Here is a 17,940-nt window from a genome sequence, read left to right as displayed (position 1 = left end):
AAAAATATTTAGCTATAATGACATAATAATTATATCAAACATTAACTTTAATATTACCAACAATTAGGATATAATTGTTATTGGTAATTATTTTTAAGAGAAAATATAATTTATTGTTGTAAAATGCACGTTATTTTTGTAAGCCAATTACAACTAAAAAGTTAAAATTAAAGTTGATTAAATTGTGTGATGAAAATTTATATAAATTAATCAAAATGAAAGGGAGAAAAATGTAAATCGGAGTCGGTTGGGTGGCTCACTATCCAATAGCCATCGCTGGCTAGGCCTACAATACATCACCGGGGATATGACAGATGACGGGAGACTTTTCTAACATGGCTTGTCTGTCAGTCACTGTCTTTCTGACACCCACATACATTTTTAACACAGAAGGAAAAAAAAAGTGCACCTCATTTCTTGTTTGTCGTGTTTCACAAGGCTGTGAAAATTTTTATCACATCTCCGTTGCCAACCGTTATGTTTAATCACGCTACTCGCCAAGGTATCTTTTGATTAAATTAGTGGGCTTCCAGAATATATTAGTAAGTACTTTCTCCTTCCAAAAATTATAATCCTACTTTTTATGGATAGTTTAAAATAATAATTTTATTTATATTTTAAAAATATTTCTTTTTAATTTTTCACAATATACTTATACAATGGAGTTTAAAAGAGTTTTAACATAATTAGTTTTAAAATTTTTGTATATCAAAGAATTCGTTCTATTTTGAAAATCTAAAATAATTATTAATAATATACAATTTTACCTTTAAAGTTTTGCAAGGATACATGTGAAAAAATAAGAAAAAGATAATTAAACTAATTTAATTAATGATTTTAAAACTATGTAACAAACTGGGGCTATAATTTTGAAATGAAAGGAGTAATGTTTTATCGTATGTATTTAGATAATTAATCAAAATAAATATTTGACAGGAATTGGAAATATCACTCTAATATTTAGTAATCCTTTTTGACACTCTTCACGGAAAAGATGTTTGATATATATATATATATATATAAAAGAAAGTAATAAATAAATAAATAATCCAAATGAAAAATGCATAATGCCAATGAATAACTGTTTACTTACTCATCAATTTAGCGAATAAAAATTCAAAACCAAGTCTTACATTCTTGGATTATCGTTGAGTAATAGATGATTTTTTTTATTAATTACCTTTTTTTTACTAGCATATATTTCTTTAATCTACCTTTGAGTTGAGTAGTTTGGAAATAAATTCCTGCAACTTTAGATTGGCGTTTAAAATTTTATGTACAAAATGAAAATTTAAAATTTGAAAGTTCCAAAATAAAAAAATAGTAATATTTGGTAGCGACAACATGGCGGAGGCAGCCAATTAATATATATTGATCCTAAATCTGATTCAAATCCAATATAGTACCTACGGTACATAAGAAATGTATTAATAAATAGATTAATTAATTTTCTAATCTAAAATATAAGGAATATGAAGATCTCAACTCTTAAAATTTTTTATCTTTACAAAATAAATTATAATTTTAAATTAATTTCAAAAAAATATAATTGTAAATTACAAGAGGAATACTATTCTTATATAATTTCCTCCAATTTTTTTAGCATATTTGATTATTTTTTGGGAAAATATCTTATTTTATATCTTGAAAATAAATTACTAATTGTGGAAAAAATAAAAAAGTCAAGAATTGGAGTGCAATGTGTAATTATTTTTTTTAAAGAAGAAAATGAAAGACAGTAGAAAACGACATTCCATGGTAGCAATCCCCCACACAGTCGGTTAGATTCCACTATTCGACCTCTCTAACGGAGAATGGCAAAAAAGGTAAATAATGGGAAAGTAATGTCTCAAAAAAGATTCCACCCGTTAGTCACAAACTCACGAAGCCTGCATTTGACAGGAAGGACTCAATACAGAGCAGAAGAGGGAAATTTTTTTTTTCCCTATAAAACTTCAACGACCTTCATGTGAGCACCCATCGTCTCTCCTCTTTCTTTGCTGCTTTTGAGGACCCCACTTATTATACAGCTTCTCTGATACTTGAAATATCTGTATTAATAGAGAGAAGGAGAGAATTGTTTGTTCGGTTTTGTATTTGATTTGTTAGTTTGTGACTGTTTGTTTCGAAGAAGAACTAGAGAAGCGAGAAGAAATGGCGAAGAATGTAGGAATTCTCGCTATGGACATCTACTTCCCTCCTACCTGTGTTCAGCAGGTGATTTGTTTGCCTCGCTCTCTCAATATTTTTGCTGTTGTTACTTCGGGTCGTTTGATTTTCTGTTTGTCTGTTGAGAAAATGAAATGTGTCGTTTTCGAGATATTTTTTTCCGTTTAAACATATATTATTTATATAAAATGAATCGAGCTCAATTGAGCTTCATTTTGCTGATGAAATGTTAAGGAATTCGGATTTGATTTATGATAATATATTTATTCTTTTTAATTCTCCTTTTCAACTTTTTTTGTTTAGATTTATATTTTCTGTAAATCGTCATCTATTTATTGATTTTATGTATCTTAGTTCTCAGATGAAGCATTTTTGCTATGAATTTTCGTTATTAATAAAAAAGAAGAAGAAAGGAATTTATACATATTTTCACCATTAATACATAAATCTACATATATTCTTTCAAAAAAAAAAAAAAAAAAAAAGGCTCAACTTATACATGAATTTGTTTGTTGATTTGGTGATTTTCTTTTTATTGGTGAAATAGGAAGCACTAGAGGCTCATGACGGCGCAAGTAAAGGAAAATATACCGTTGGACTTGGACAAGATTGCATGGCATTTTGTTCTGAAGTGGAAGATGTCATCTCGATGAGGTTTCAGTGTTCTACATTATATTTTCCTTTTAATATGATTGTGTTTTATCAACTGTTTGGCTGATTTTTAGTTAAGATCATCACTGATTTTCGATTTTCCAGTTTGACAGCTGTTTCTTCACTCCTTGAGAAGTATAATATTGATCCTAAACAAATTGGTCGTCTGGAAGTTGGCAGTGAAACTGTGATTGACAAGAGCAAATCTATCAAGACCTTCTTGATGCAAATTTTTGAGGTACTCTTTTATAAATCAGGATGTTCTTATTTGAAATAATTTCTTGCTTTCTTGTTATGCAAGGCTAGAAACAAGTGTTGCCAATGTGTCGAACTAAAATCTCAGTAAAGTGGAGGTATTTCAGGGGATTAGATTTGATATTGTGCAAGTACAAAGGTGTGAGATATGAATGGAACACCTACTCTGTTGAATTATGCTAGTGTATATTCTGAAAATTCTTTAAACATTCCTGGTTATAGCTCCAATTTTTTGGATTTAAAAATGCTAGTGGGCTGCTGTAGAAACTGGGCAGTTTGGATTTGGGAAGGCTGGTTAAACTGTACCATGTTGTGGAGCTAGCCTATAACCTGTTGTTGAATTTGTCCTATTATAGAGGAAAGCAGGGATCCCGACCAACTAGTAGCTGATAGCTTTTTTTTTTCTTTTTCTTTTTGTGTTTTCTTTTAGGGATTTTGATTTTGATTCCTAACCATATACATTTATTGCCTCCATCTCATTTAATTCAATATTCAACAATTTGATATCATTTTTGGGTTTCTGCTGTGAAATTCTTTCCTGGTAGGTAGTGGGCTATGAGTTATTGACATTTAATTTTTGTAATTTGTTTTGCCTCTGCCTTCCAATATATGTTATTCACTCCCTTTTCTTTCTCTTGCAAAACAAGCAGAAATATGGAAACACTGATGTTGAAGGTGTTGACTCAACTAATGCCTGTTATGGGGGGACAGCAGCTTTACTCAACTGTGTCAACTGGGTTGAGAGCAACTCATGGGATGGACGCTACGGACTTGTAGTGTGTACTGACAGTGCGGTATGTTCATATCCTTGGCCTACAGCAAACTTGCTTTATTTTTCACTTGAATATTCAAACAGGATAAAAATATCTGAATTTGGGATGCATTTTTATTTTTCATTACTCTGGTTTGAACGTTGTCTTATGTAATAGGATACAAATTTGTAAATTCAGAAGCCGAACATCCTGACATTTCCTTGAAGTGTTCTTTTTACTTACTTATTGTTTATCAGGTCTATGCAGAAGGTCCAGCCCGACCTACTGGAGGAGCTGCAGCCATTGCAATTCTAATAGGTCCAGATGCACCTATTGCTTTTGAAAGCAAATTTAGGGGGAGCCATATGTCTCACACTTATGATTTTTACAAGCCCAACCTGGCTAGTGAATACCCGGTAATCATTCCCAATTCCCTTCTGTATTTGTTTGTTTTACTAGTATTCTTCTTCTTCTTCTTAGATTTGCCAAATGCTGATGCTAATTTATTTAGCCATGTAAACTTTTGACTACTTCTACTAGAATATATTTGAAATGAAACGAAGAAACCAATTTTCATAGATAAATTGTTTGCTATTATTTTTGGACGTATCTTATTCATTTTCTTAACTATCTTTTCATATGTTGACAACTGCTGTTGCAGGTTGTGGATGGCAAGCTTTCTCAAACGTGCTACCTCATGGCTCTTGATTCCTGCTACAAAAATTTTTGTGCCAAGTAAGAGGATTCTATGAAGCACCGAGAATTTTCTAATTCAAATATAGATTTTTATAATTGGCAGCGATGTGTAAACGCCTTACTGCTTACTTTCTATAGGTATGAGAAATTCAAGGGCAAACAATTCTCTATATCTGATGCTGAATATTTTGTATTTCATTCTCCTTATAACAAGGTAAATTATATATTATCATCTTCCTGTCACTTTGTTTTCTTTGGCTTATCAATGGCATTTCTAAAGTGCTTAAAGCAACCACTGCAACTTTTTGTAAATGTTTAACACAGCAACTTGAACCTACTGCAGCTTGTACAGAAAAGCTTTGCTCGTTTGGTGTTCAATGACTTTCTGAGAAATGCTAGGTTCTTGCCTTTCAAACATTCTTTAGAAACTTAAATTAATTTTGTTTGAGAATTTCTACTATTTCATTTACAGGTGTCCAGTGATTAACTATATTTACCCTTATTTGCAGTTCTATTGATGAGGCAGGTAAAGAAAAGCTTGCACCATTTGCAACTTTATCTGGTGATGAGAGCTACCAAAACCGAGATCTTGAAAAGGTTTGTTTAGAAACTTCAATATTTTTTTTCTCCTCTTTCTTCACCTCTTTTTATCCCTAAAGCCAGTTAGTTCCTTTGAGAAGTCTCAACTGAGACATAGTTTCTTTTTTTTTTTTTTTGTCTTGTCAGGGATATATTCCTGTTGGCTTAAAATTCGTAAAAAATGTATTCTGATGTATTTATGTTTGAACAATTTATTAAATTTGAAATATTTGGAGTCCTTGAAAAGCAGCCGAAAGGACAAAGAAGGAAAAAGAAGATGGTTCTACTTCTTACATATAAAATTCCACATTTTTAACAACGTTCCATGCTGAAGACTACAGTTTTTGATTTTCGTGTTGCAAAATTGCTTAAAAGTTTATTTGGATGCACAAAGGATTTGAATTGAGGAGATTTGATGTTAATTTGGTGTTTGTGACATATTGATTGGATATATTTGTTGAATGGAGGTTAGGCTTATGACTATGAATAAAGATTGGTTTGGTGGAGAATCTGAAACAAGTACCATGCCAAAGAGTTGTGATTTCTAGTACACTCTTTAATAGTTGGTAGCATGTATATATTTTTTAAGTCCAAATCTCTGTTTATTAAAATTTGAACTGAAAACTAAAGCACAATCTTAGTCTTTAAATTTCTATTCCAAAGGGTTTTGGATTTTGAACGAGAATTATGTAGTTGTGCAGATTGAAGCATATTTCTGACTAATCACTGTTTATATCTTGCATCTTCAGGTATCCCAACAAGTTGCCAAGCCCCTTTATGATGCAAAGGTGCAACCAACCACTTTGATACCAAAGCAAGTTGGCAATATGTATACTGCATCTCTGTATGCAGCATTTGCATCCCTTCTTCACAATAAACATACTGAATTGGTAATTGTTTTTACTGTGAATTTCTGTATTCAAATTCGACGCCACCACTTTGGGAATTAAATGCTTTTGTTGCTGATTGATGGTTAGTACACCTTTGCCTTTGATAGTGCTTATGGAGTTTGGTTTTGACTACTTTCAGGCAGGCAATCGAGTGATACTGTTCTCATATGGAAGTGGTTTGACGGCCACAATGTTCTCGTTGCAACTAAATGAAGGCAAATATCCCTTTAGCTTGTCAAACATTGCAAATGTGATGAATGTTGCAGGAAAGTTGAAGGCAAGGCATGAGGTATTTATTAACTCCTTAAATTGGAATGGATTTCAAAGATGTGTTGGGTATGCATGCTAGGTCTAGATGTGTTAGACGGTCTTCGATACGTGAACATGCATTTCAACTGTCACATAAACTTGAAGAAACCTGCCAACGTCAGAGCTTGGCTTTAAAATGTGACTCCACCTTTCTTAAGCCTTTTTCTGGCGATAAAATGAGGGCAAAGTCCCAAAAAGAACGAAATATAAAACTGCATTCCTGGAGCATGCAACTCGATAGAAATCGTGCAGAAGCAGCGCCAAAACAACCGCAGAAGGAGCAGTAAACATGCAGACATATTTCTGATCATTTTTAGGTGATCTGAGGTACTTTTTAGTGTTTGTCATGGAATATATAACTAAGAAAATATCGTGGTACCAGTAAATCAGGAAGGGAGAAAAAAGCGGAAAACCTAGTTTTACTCCTAAAGCAAGGGACAATTAGTGTATATTTGTTTAAGTAATTAAATACATTGTACTAAACTTCATAAATCTCATGCAGTTCCCCCCAGAGAAGTTTGTAGAGACCCTGAAGCTAATGGAGCATAGGTACGGGGGTAAAGATTATGTGACAAGCAAGGATTGCGGCCTCTTGGCTCCTGGAACATACTATCTCACAGAAGTTGACAACATGTACCGGAGATTCTATGCCAAGAAGGCTACTGATATTGCAGTCGAAAATGGTTCGGTGGTTGCGAATGGTCACTAATAGCCAAGTGGAATAGTCGTGATACTCCAGGAACTTCAGCTGTTATGGTTTTCTAGATGCTTAGTCCTAAGGGCATTTATGTTCTCTTGAAGTTTGTACTCTATAGCAAATAGTTTGTTCAGCCAGTAATTTTTTTTCTCTTAATAAAATTACTCTTAATGTCTGTCTCCCTAATTTGTTGATTGTCCTTTTTGTTTCGTTTGTTGCTCGTCCTTGATATAAAACGGACCTATTCTTTTTGAGTCCTTCCTATCAGTCTCATCTCTTCCTTCTCTAATGCTAATTGCCTTTTACATTCAAAAGATGACAGCCAGATATTGGAAACACAGAAACAAGAGGCTGTACAGTGTTGAATTGGATTTTGCTAATTGACTTCCTGTTTGTCAATATCTGTAATCACATTTAGGCTGATTTCCAGGAAGCAAACTCCCGATTCAGCAATTAAAAAGCTACTTTTTTTTCAAAGAAAGCTTTAATGTAATCTAAACCTGTTTCAAAACAGTAATTTTCCAGCGCCCAAAACAACTTATCAGTGTTAGATAGAAATCCATAGCAGAGAGAACCATCTATCTCCCGTCCTGTGCCACCAAAAACTTCTTAAATTTTGCTTGTATAATCAAAAGATGGCAACAGTAGAGATCTTTTCCCTTTCTGATAATGCGTGGACCACCACAAGCAAGGTGGCATCAACCAATGAAATTCATTTATTAGAGTATTAGACCACAAATACTATTACTTTTCCAGACTTTTCTGACACTACTCTATAAACCAATTGGTTGAGACTTAGAGACCACCTGTCCTCTCTGGTCCACTTGATTGGGACCTCCCTCTATTTCCCCCTGCCCCAATTTGGTCACCGATTCTAGTTCCTACACGTGTCACCCTTTTCTTCTCACACCATTTCCATGATCTTATCCCATCCGTTGATTTCTCCATCCCCACGCTAACACACTATTTCTTTTTCTGAAAATCACAAAACAACAAACAAGAGGATGATGATTTATTGTTATTATTATTATATTACAAATTTACATAAAACATGAACAAAAAGGAGAGAATAAATAAATTCTAGGGTTTGATCTTTTTTGTTCTACCCTTTCCTTCCCCAGAGTCTCTTACTGTAATTTCTCTTACCTCTGAACCAAACAAACCATATTAGAAAGAAAACGCACATTTAATTTTCCTGAGAAACGAACGCTCCCATATATTATTATCTGGGTGTCTTTCATTTTTCTCTGTTGACCCCGAAAGTGGAGTTCTTTCAAATGGACCCAGATGATGAAGGAGGCACTTCTGATCTTAGCACAAGCGCTGGTGACGTTAAAGAAGATAATATCAACAGAAATAACAATTACACCGATAATGGGGTCTCAAAGATATCTACAATTGATGAAACGGAGGCGTTTCAGCTTATGCCGTTGAAGGAAGAGCCTATTGATTCCGACCCACCATCTGACCCGGACCGTAGAACCCACCCACATGGCCCACAACACCCTCCGCCGCAGCCGTCGGCTATTGGGGTAGTCCCGATGGCTATGCAGATGCCAATGTCAATTCCCATGCCTATGCCGGTGACTACAAGTAGACGTTCATCCACCAAGGATCGGCATACAAAAGTCGAAGGCCGTGGCCGTAGGATCCGAATACCCGCTACTTGTGCTGCACGGATTTTCCAGCTGACCCGTGAACTAGGCCACAAATCAGACGGTGAAACCGTTAGGTGGCTTCTTGAACACGCGGAACAAGCCATTATTGAAGCCACCGGTACTGGAACTGTCCCCGCCATCGCCGTTTCTGTTGGTGGGACCCTTAAAATCCCTACAAGCACTAACGATAGCAACAATTCATTAACAGAAACAACAAAGAAACGGAAACGGCCTTCAAACTCAGAGTTCTGCGATATAAGCGAAGTGACAGTCCCTGTTACACAAAGCTCCGGTCTCGCGCCAGTAACGCCGGCAACTCCAATCGCCGCGACTGCAACCCCTCAAGGATTAGTACCCGTATGGGCCGTAAGCAGCGGAGGTATGATGGTACCCGCAAACGCTTTTTGGATGATTCCCCAAGCAGCTACACCAGCCGGAACTTCCGCATTTGCGGCGGCGGCGGCTGGTGTTTCTGGGCCGTCGACTCATCAGCAACAGCCTCAAATATGGGCATTATCACCGTCAATAGCGCCGGTTTTCAACGTAGCAGCAGCAAGACCGATATCGTCCTTTGTGGCGGCAGCAGCCACAAATGGTAATAATAATCAAACAACGGGAGTTAACATAGTGAATATACCGAGTGGCGTGGAGGTTAGGGCACCGCCAACGGTTGTGACAAGCACAAGTATCGGAGCAAAGGTGGCGAAGAAATCAACTATGGCGCCAAGTGTAAGTTCTACTAACACTGGTAGTGGTAGCAGCGGGAATATCGGAGGAAAAGCTCAGATGCTAAGGGATTTTTCTTTAGAAATATACGATAAGCAAGAATTGCAGTTGATGGGTCGCTCTGCTAGTAATCAACAACACCAAGGTTCAAAATCATGAGAAAAAAAAATAATTATAATGATAATTAATAATAATAATCAGTGACTATTGCAAACCCATTTTTAGTTTTTTTTAATTTTATTTTTTGGGTTGTGATCTGATCTGTGTCTTTGACTGGATAATTCAGTGTTGTAGAAATTGTTGGTCTAACTTTGTTGTTTCTTCTTCTTCTTCTTCTTCTTCATGCCTATGATTCATGACCTAAAATAAACTTCATAGGACAAATCACAGTAAGAAAGAAACAAAATGGCTATTGCAGCTCTGTTCTATTCTATGTACTAACGAGCCTTCGTTGACTTGACTATTTATCCCAATTTACCCACAGTAAAACTGTTGATTTGGATAACGTAACTTTCAATGGATAAAAATAGAATAACTGCCATTCCAATCTTATTCCGCTTTAGTAAACTTTTCTTAGGCAAACTTCTGGAGCGAAATTCTTAGAATATAGCATTACCAGTTTTTAATATTTAGGACCATTATATAAAAAATAATTTAATTTGTTAAGATTAACAGCACTAATTAGTAATTACAGTAGAAGTGGTCTGCAGTCTGCACACAATGTCGATGATAAGTATAGTTGGTTTACTGAGCATAAACCGACACGCGTGTTTGAAGGTACCCACGTGCCAAAAGATACCCACGTGTGGTTAGGACTTAGGGTTAGGGGTCGTTGAGGTGGTCATGGTGGTGTGGTCCACCACCTCCAAATGGTGGGACAACAAGCAAAAAACTGTGAGCTTTGCTCTACACCACCATCTCCATTCTCCACGCTCTCAAGAGCACGTGTAATACGAAAATCCTTCCATCAGCTTAGGGATTTTATGAACGCGCATAGATCGCGTAGACAAGAGAAGAGAGTGTGCATGGAAAATGTGATCCTAGAAGCATGGGGTCTACAAGGTGGGGTGGGGGGAAGCTGTGCGTGCACCTAGGCACGTGGGGCCCAAACGCGTCCCCATCGTCGTCTATCGGCTTTGAGAGATTACTAGTGTGCTATTTAAGTTTTAATATTTGTGGGGCGCTTCAAGTTTTATATTGGGTGGCTCTCTCCCATTGGTTTGGTTTGAAATGCAAAGGGTTCCCAACTCTTATCTAACTGCTTTGTATCAATGGGCCCCCTGCATCTAACAATTGAACGGCTGTTGATTTATTTTCTTTGGTCCAACCCGTTTTTATATTTCAGGCCATTGGGTGGTCCACCTCATTTTGTGGGACCATTTCCAGCAAGGACTATTTAAAATTTAAATCTGATCTAATAAGGAATTTTTTTATTCGATTCGCTTCAAGTTAGTCTTATTCGGGCTTAAACTCCATGTTCTTATTTTTTTTTTTTTTTAAAAAGAACATTTTCTATTATTTTTTATTAATACATACCACCGAAATTCATATTATATTAAACATTTCAAATAAAATAAATAAGTAATATATAAAATTGTTTTTTCTATTACGAGTATTTAATAAAGTCTTCAAATTTTAATTTAGACCAATAAAATGTGCCCTTGAAGAAATCAACAGTAATTTACAAAACGTGGTAATATGAAAACAAAATTCAGATTACATATCAAATGGAATTAGTAGAAAAAATAATTTGTATAAAAAAATTTAAAAGTATCGATCAATAGTTGGTTATTAAAAAGAAAATTTATTATACTGGAAACAAACATATGGTCCCGCCTCAAAAACAAGATGGAAATGAGAAGATAATGTCAATTTCAAAAGTGTAGTTTGGGCCCAAGACACGTAACAAATGGACCCACGAATTGTTAGCTTGTCTGGGCGCACTGAATTCTTTGGCCCACTAACAGCTTATGCTTACATCAAATGTTTTAAAAAACAAGAAATAGTGGAATATTCCCCACACACCGAGTGGGGGAAGTCTATGGTCAAAACTTTACTTCCTTTGCTTGTATTTCAATTTAATTTTTCGAAAATAAACTTAATATAAATGCTCAACATGTTTTTGTAAATTGAGGATTTGTTGGGTACATCCAAAGTATGTAAAATTTTTGTTTTCACCTTCAAATTTCTAAAAACTCTTGAATTCAGTTGATATTAAATTCTATTTATATTTTAAAAATAATCAATAAGTTCATTTCAAGAATTAAATATTAAAAATTTTGTTTACATTCTTAAATTAATTCAAACTTTTGTTTTTATATTCAGAACGAGGTAATATTTAGATAAGATATTTTCGATACTAAAGATTTTAAATTCTGAATCTCTAATTTTAAAAGTAAAATTTATTTGAAAATGTAATTCATTTTAACGGATTCGACTAATTATTAATTAAAATGTCAAGTATTTAAATATGAAAACAATAATTTTATAGCAAGAGGCTTCTAGATTTTGAGTGGGCTAGTTTGATGAAGTTGCTCAAATAATCAATGATGAAAGTTAGGAACAAAATGAAAGAAAAGTGCCTCACGTATGCACTATTTATAACTTAAGAAATTGTCGGATGTCTCATAATAAATTTTACAAATAATTATTTTTCACTCACTTTTGTGAGATAATTCACGATAAATTATGATTTTGGCCAAAAATTAAAAAGAAAAAAAAAAAAGAAATCGAGATTTATTTACTAAAGCATATGTGAAATGACCGGTATGCACGTGACTCGCGACTAAAGATAATCATCTGTGGTTAGGACTTGAGGGTTGGGAGTGGGACTGAAGATGGTCCACCTCCACCGCAGTCCTCCACGAATGGTGGGTCAACATTCAACAAGCATAAACAGTGAAGTTACTTGAGACACCACGCGCTTCATAGCGGTGAAAAATGAATCTCTCTCTCTCTTGTTGTCACTTACACCTACAGCTGTGTAACGAACGCGCATTCAAAGCGCGGTGCAGGGCAGGGCGTATGGATGGGAAGTGTGATCCTGAAAATGTGGGGTCTACAATCGAAGCTGGCAAGTTGGGGCTGCATTAGCCATTTAGCAGAGCAATGCGTGGACCAAGGCACGTTGGCCTGCCACGTCCCCACCCTTCTCCATTCAACTTTTGATATTTGTGGGGCCCTTCAAAATTTTCATTGGGTGGTTCGCCACTCTTTTGTATCTGATGGTTTGATCAATGATTCGTTGGGTCTGGTTTGAGACTTTTGAAGCCAAAAAAAGTACGGGCCCCGCCTCCAGTACTACTGACGGCTGTTGATTATTTTTCCGTGGTCCACTCTTCGCTACTTCCAGGTAATGCCGTTCCACCTCACCGCATGGGATGGGACCACTTCCAGAAGGGATTAGAATGTTAGATGGAGTATGCAACTTCCTTTTACTGTGAATTAAATTTATTACTCCATCTTATAAAAATAGATTTAATTCCATGTCCAAGAAAATTAAGTTAAAGTAATTAGGATTTACACATCACTTCAGTAAAAAAAAATCAATAGAAGAATATTGATGACAAAGTATATTAAATATAATTATATTGAAGAATTAAGAAATTAATTATACTTTGAGATGGAAATTCTCAATATTTTGAAATAAATTAAAAAAAAGCAAATCTATTTTTATGAAAATGGATAAATAAATTTAAAATATCAATTAAAAATCGAAAAATTCAATGTGAACATATTGGTTAACTGAAAGTACATGTTTATTTTCCTAAAAAAAGTACATATTTATATACTTTAACAATGATGTATATCATTCTTTTTATAATGAATATAATTCTATAATGGATATCAAAATTTTAATTTTGTAAACGGGTACAACCCAACCCATTAACGGTCATTAGTGTGTCCTTGTTCTGCGTAGTCCAAAACATATGATTTATATTAAGGTTAATGGAGAGCCCATGGGCCATGACCTGAGCCCACGCCGGCTCAAATGGCTATAGATCCTTTTTTCATGCTAGCGGATGAATCGGCGAGTAATTTCCGGTTGGATTAGACTTGTTTAGACGGATCTAAATAGATTTATTTATGAATCAAACCAGTAAAAATAAATGTTTTTAAATATTGTTTCCAATTTATCATTTTTTTCTCAGTTAGAATATTCTGTTTCCATTAAAAAAATATTTTATCATTTATCTACGAGTGAAACCTATAGATCTGGTAAAGATAAGTCAATTTCTTTCCGATTGATACGACGAGATCATAAAAATGTTGTGCTGATGAATGTCAATAAACAAAGTATTAATTAATTAATATAGTTAAGGAGGAAAATTACTAATTAAGTCAAATTTAAGAAAATAATTTTGTCAGTGCAATCATTGAAAAAAAAAGGTCAATATCTAATTAGACTTTTAGGCTTTGTCCTATGGTATATTGTCCTGGACTCATAGGTCAACTAATGATTTGACCTTTCTAAGTCCAAAAACCAACTGTCCAAAATGCTAACAAGAATGAACAAATGCAAAGATAATATGAACGACTACAACAAAGACAATTTGCTGGAACGTTGTTAATCACAGATTACAACATTAATTAATTTCAATTGGCGAAGACCACGAGAGCAGGCCTGTTGCCTTGCCTGCATTCTGCTCTGCCGATCAAGAAGGCCAAATTTTACGTTAATAACGAGTGTTACATTTTCTTATATAAATACCATTACCACTCAACTTCTAAACATCAACCAGCAATTTGTTTTCTTACATCTAATTTAGATAAGATGGCCAGGGCGGGGCAACTGGTTTCTTTTCTATTGCTAGCTGCATTTTTTATGCAGTGCTATGGCAGTGAGAAGAAAGTTCACATTGTGTACATGGGAGACCTGCCTCGGGGAGATTTTGCTGCTGAAAAAACTCACCACTCCATGCTAGAAACTGTACTTGGAAGGTTAATATTTATTTTATTGCTATATATATATATATAATCTTAAAGCTATTAATATATACTAGAATAATGTATATACTATAATGGTTTTTTCTTTTACAATCGCAGTACTTCTTCAGCCAAAGAGTCATTGATCTATAGTTACGGGAGGAGTTTCAATGGTTTTGCAGCTAAGTTATCTGATGAAGAAGTTGAAAAAATCTCAGGTTACTATTTCAAACAAAATAAACTAAACCTTTTTAACAATTATTATTTACCTTGATAATGGATACAATTGCTAAATAAAAAACCAAAATTGGCTACAGAAATGGATGGTGTCGTATCAGTGATGCCAAACCACATTCTAAAGATTCATACAACAAGGTCATGGGAGTTCATGGGTTTCTCCAAAGGCAAACTTTCCGGTTCTCAAGAAGGGAATGTCATTATCGGTCTTCTAGATACAGGTAATCTTATTTTATATTGTTGACACCAAAACAATTTCAAGCGGATATGTATAGGTAATATGCTAATTTGAAGCTTTTCTATTTGTTTGATTAAATTACAGGAGTCTGGCCAGAATCTGAGAGCTTTGTCGATACGGACATGGGTCCTCCACCAGCCAAATGGAAAGGAATATGCCAAGGAAATGGCAACTTCACTTGTAACAAGTGAGCAGTTAACTTTCCTGACAAAAATTTCACTTAAAGCTTTTAAATTGATGAAATTAATTAATAATGTACATGCAAATATATATTGCAGCAAGATCATTGGAGCAAGGTATTACAACAGTGAGGATTGGTATTTTGAGACTGACTTCAAATCTCCAAGAGATTCTGAAGGACACGGAACGCACACAGCCTCAACTGCAGCCGGCCAAGAGGTGCAAGGAGCAAGTTACTTTGGGTTAGCTGAGGGAGTAGCAAGAGGTGGAGTTCCACATGCAAGAATTGCAGTTTACAAAGTGTGTTGGTCATTTGGATGTTCTAGTGCTGATATTCTTGCAGCATTTGATGATGCTATAGCTGATGGTGTTGATATTCTATCAGTATCTCTTGGTGCTCCTTGGGCTTTCCCATATGTGGAAGATCCAATTGCAATTGGTTCTTTCCATGCCATGAGATATGGTATACTAACCTCTAATTCTGCTGGAAACTCTGGTCCACATCCTTACTCGGTATCCAATTCTGCACCTTGGACTTTGACCGTTGCTGCTAGTACTATTGATAGGAAATTTATTGCACAAGTTGTGCTCGGCAATGGACAAGTATTCAATGTGAGTTTATAGTTATACATACTTCATTAATGATACTTTTCTCAATCAATTCTTTACTGATTAGTTTTCATTTTGTTGATGACTTAAAATTAAAAAGGGGCTCTCCGTTAACAATTTTGTGCTTAATGGGACATATCCATTGATTTGGGGAGGAGATGCGGCAAATTATTCTGCAGGTGCTGATCCTGACATTGCAAAATTTTGTGTAACTGGTGCATTGAATTCTTATATAGCATCAGGAAAGATAGTTTTTTGTGAAACCATTTGGGATGGTAGTGGCGTTTTATGGGCTAATGGTGTGGGTGCTATTATGGCGGATGCTGAGTATAGCAAAGATTTTGCCTTTAGTTATGCTTTACCTGCAACCGTAATCTCCCCAGAAGATGGTCAACAAATTTTGGATTACATCAGAACAACAAAGTAAAATTGCATTCTTTCTTGTTTATTTGATCTTACAGACTATTGCTTACTAATTTTAAAAAAACTAAGTATATCCCCCTTCTTTTCAGATCTCCAATTGCAACTATTTTGGTTAGTGAGACTTATTTGAAGGATTTGGCAGCACCTTCTGTTGTGTCATTCTCTTCTAGAGGACCCAACCCAATTAGTCCTGATGTTCTCAAGGTGATGATTGTTTTTATGGCAAAAATTTGAATAATAATATAGAATATTCTTGAAATTTTAAATGGGTAATGGTTCACACAGCCTGATTTGACTGCCCCCGGTGTGGACATTCTTGCTGCCTGGTCGCCCGTGTCACCACCTTCTATCACCTGGACAGACAGCAGAAGTGTAAACTTCAACATAATCTCAGGCACATCCATGTCATGCCCGCATGCTAGTGCTGCTGCCGCTTATGTCAAGGCTGCTCATCCCGATTGGTCTCCTGCAGCCGTTAAATCCGCTCTTATGACAACAGGTAAGTCTTATTTTATCTCACCTTCATAAAATAGACATAATTAAAACTGAACTCGACTGATGAAGTTGTTTATATCATATATGAATAGCTACTATCATCGACTCGAGGAAGCACCCAGAACTCGAATTCGCATATGGGTCTGGTCAAATTAATCCACAGGCAGCCACAGACCCAGGACTTGTTTATGATGCAGCTGAAGCAGATTACATTAACTTCCTCTGCAAGCAAGGTTATAACACTACCACTCTAAGACTAATCACAGGTGATAACAGCAGTGTTTGCAGCAGCACATTGCTTGGAAGAGCTTGGGATCTTAACTACCCAACTTTTGCACTTGCAATTGAAGATGGGCAGCCCATTCAGGGAGTGTTTACAAGAAGAGTTACAAATGTTGGGAAACCTAATTCAACTTACACTGTCAGCATGTACTTGCCAAGTCTTCTTAGTGTGACAATAGAGCCCTCTGTCTTGTCATTCTCTGCCATTGGAGAAACTAAGACATTTACAGTTAAGGTTTCTGGACCAAAGATTGCACAACAGCCAATCAGTTCAGGTGCAATAATATGGAATTACGGAAATTATATGGTGAGAAGTCCACTAGTTGTTTACAATATACTTCCTGGTGCTACTTATTCTTCTCCATCCTCCACGACCAGGCTGCAGAAAACACCCAAATTTGAAGGTTCTTCTATTTATCACAAGAATGGCATTCTTGGAGCCAACTAATTAAACAGGAAATAGGAGTCCTTGTAATTTCTGATATGGTGTCAATTTTTGTGTCAATTTTTGTGTTATCTTCACTATCGCAAGGTTGAAATAACAGTTAAATAAAACGTACTCTTTCTTTCTCGCCCTCTCTGCAAGAAATGGAAAGAGAATACTTGTGTGCCATTGGAATGCCATCTTACCACTTCTATTATATTATATTTCTAAAATTTTTCTTAATATATATATATATATATATATATATATATATATATATATGTAATATATTGTAATGTTATTCATAAAAATAGCATGGAGCATTTATTAAACTTAGAGATCGTTTGGATTGCTGGAATTTAGACAAGAATGTAACATTCCATAACTGGTAACTCCCTTTGATTGAGAAAATAAATAAACTACAATCTATTGAATTAATAGAATTCATCATAGTTCCAATTGTGTAGTTTTAGAAGAGAGAGAAATTCCACTCAATTCCATTGTTTTTATTAATAATATAATTCAAAATATTTAATTTAATCCAAAAATATCTTTAAATCCATGGATTATATTTTTTTTTTCAACTAAACAGTGAGATTTGAAATAAATATCTCATTTCACAAAAATTTATCCAAAAATTTTATAAACTAAAAATCTTTGACTAATATATATATATATATATATATATATATAGAAATTATATGTTTAAATAAAATTAATCTTCTACAAAAAAGAAAACAATCT

At 34.9% G+C, this 17,940-nt stretch overlaps 3 protein-coding genes across 3 annotated transcripts; all 3 read left to right on the top strand.

Moving 5' to 3' along the window:
• The first annotated feature begins 1,933 nt into the window (after window positions 1–1,933).
• HMGS (hydroxymethylglutaryl-CoA synthase / HMG-CoA synthase / 3-hydroxy-3-methylglutaryl coenzyme A synthase) lies at window positions 1,934–7,184 on the top strand. The gene is made up of 12 exons (XM_012231634.4): window positions 1,934–2,217; window positions 2,717–2,823; window positions 2,926–3,058; window positions 3,726–3,869; window positions 4,085–4,243; window positions 4,489–4,562; window positions 4,662–4,737; window positions 4,867–4,922; window positions 5,033–5,120; window positions 5,852–5,992; window positions 6,132–6,281; window positions 6,804–7,184. Exons 1-12 carry the CDS (start codon window positions 2,155–2,157, stop codon window positions 7,008–7,010), a joined length of 1,398 nt encoding a protein of 465 aa, XP_012087024.1. The 5' UTR covers window positions 1,934–2,154; the 3' UTR covers window positions 7,011–7,184.
• A 923-nt stretch (window positions 7,185–8,107) lies between these two features.
• LOC105645895 (transcription factor TCP9) lies at window positions 8,108–9,691 on the top strand. The gene has a single exon (XM_012231636.4). The coding sequence runs from the start codon at window positions 8,276–8,278 to the stop codon at window positions 9,539–9,541; it is 1,266 nt and encodes a 421-aa protein (XP_012087026.1). The 5' UTR covers window positions 8,108–8,275; the 3' UTR covers window positions 9,542–9,691.
• Window positions 9,692–14,156: 4,465 nt separating this feature from the next.
• Window positions 14,157–17,322, top strand: LOC105646069 (cucumisin). Its single transcript, XM_020683933.3, has 9 exons — window positions 14,157–14,323; window positions 14,429–14,526; window positions 14,626–14,766; window positions 14,868–14,970; window positions 15,062–15,575; window positions 15,673–15,995; window positions 16,085–16,199; window positions 16,281–16,494; window positions 16,583–17,322. The coding sequence occupies exons 1-9, from the start codon at window positions 14,157–14,159 to the stop codon at window positions 17,218–17,220; spliced, it is 2,313 nt and encodes a 770-aa protein (XP_020539592.3). The 3' UTR covers window positions 17,221–17,322.
• Window positions 17,323–17,940: the final 618 nt, after the last annotated feature.

Source organism: Jatropha curcas, chromosome 4, assembly GCF_041381405.1.
Source record: "Jatropha curcas cultivar XTBG-Jc1 chromosome 4, XTBG_Jcur_1.0, whole genome shotgun sequence".
NCBI classification, from domain to species: domain Eukaryota; kingdom Viridiplantae; phylum Streptophyta; class Magnoliopsida; order Malpighiales; family Euphorbiaceae; genus Jatropha; species Jatropha curcas.
Note: the sequence above shows the minus strand (reverse complement) of the source record. Positions and strands in the feature narration are given on the sequence as shown.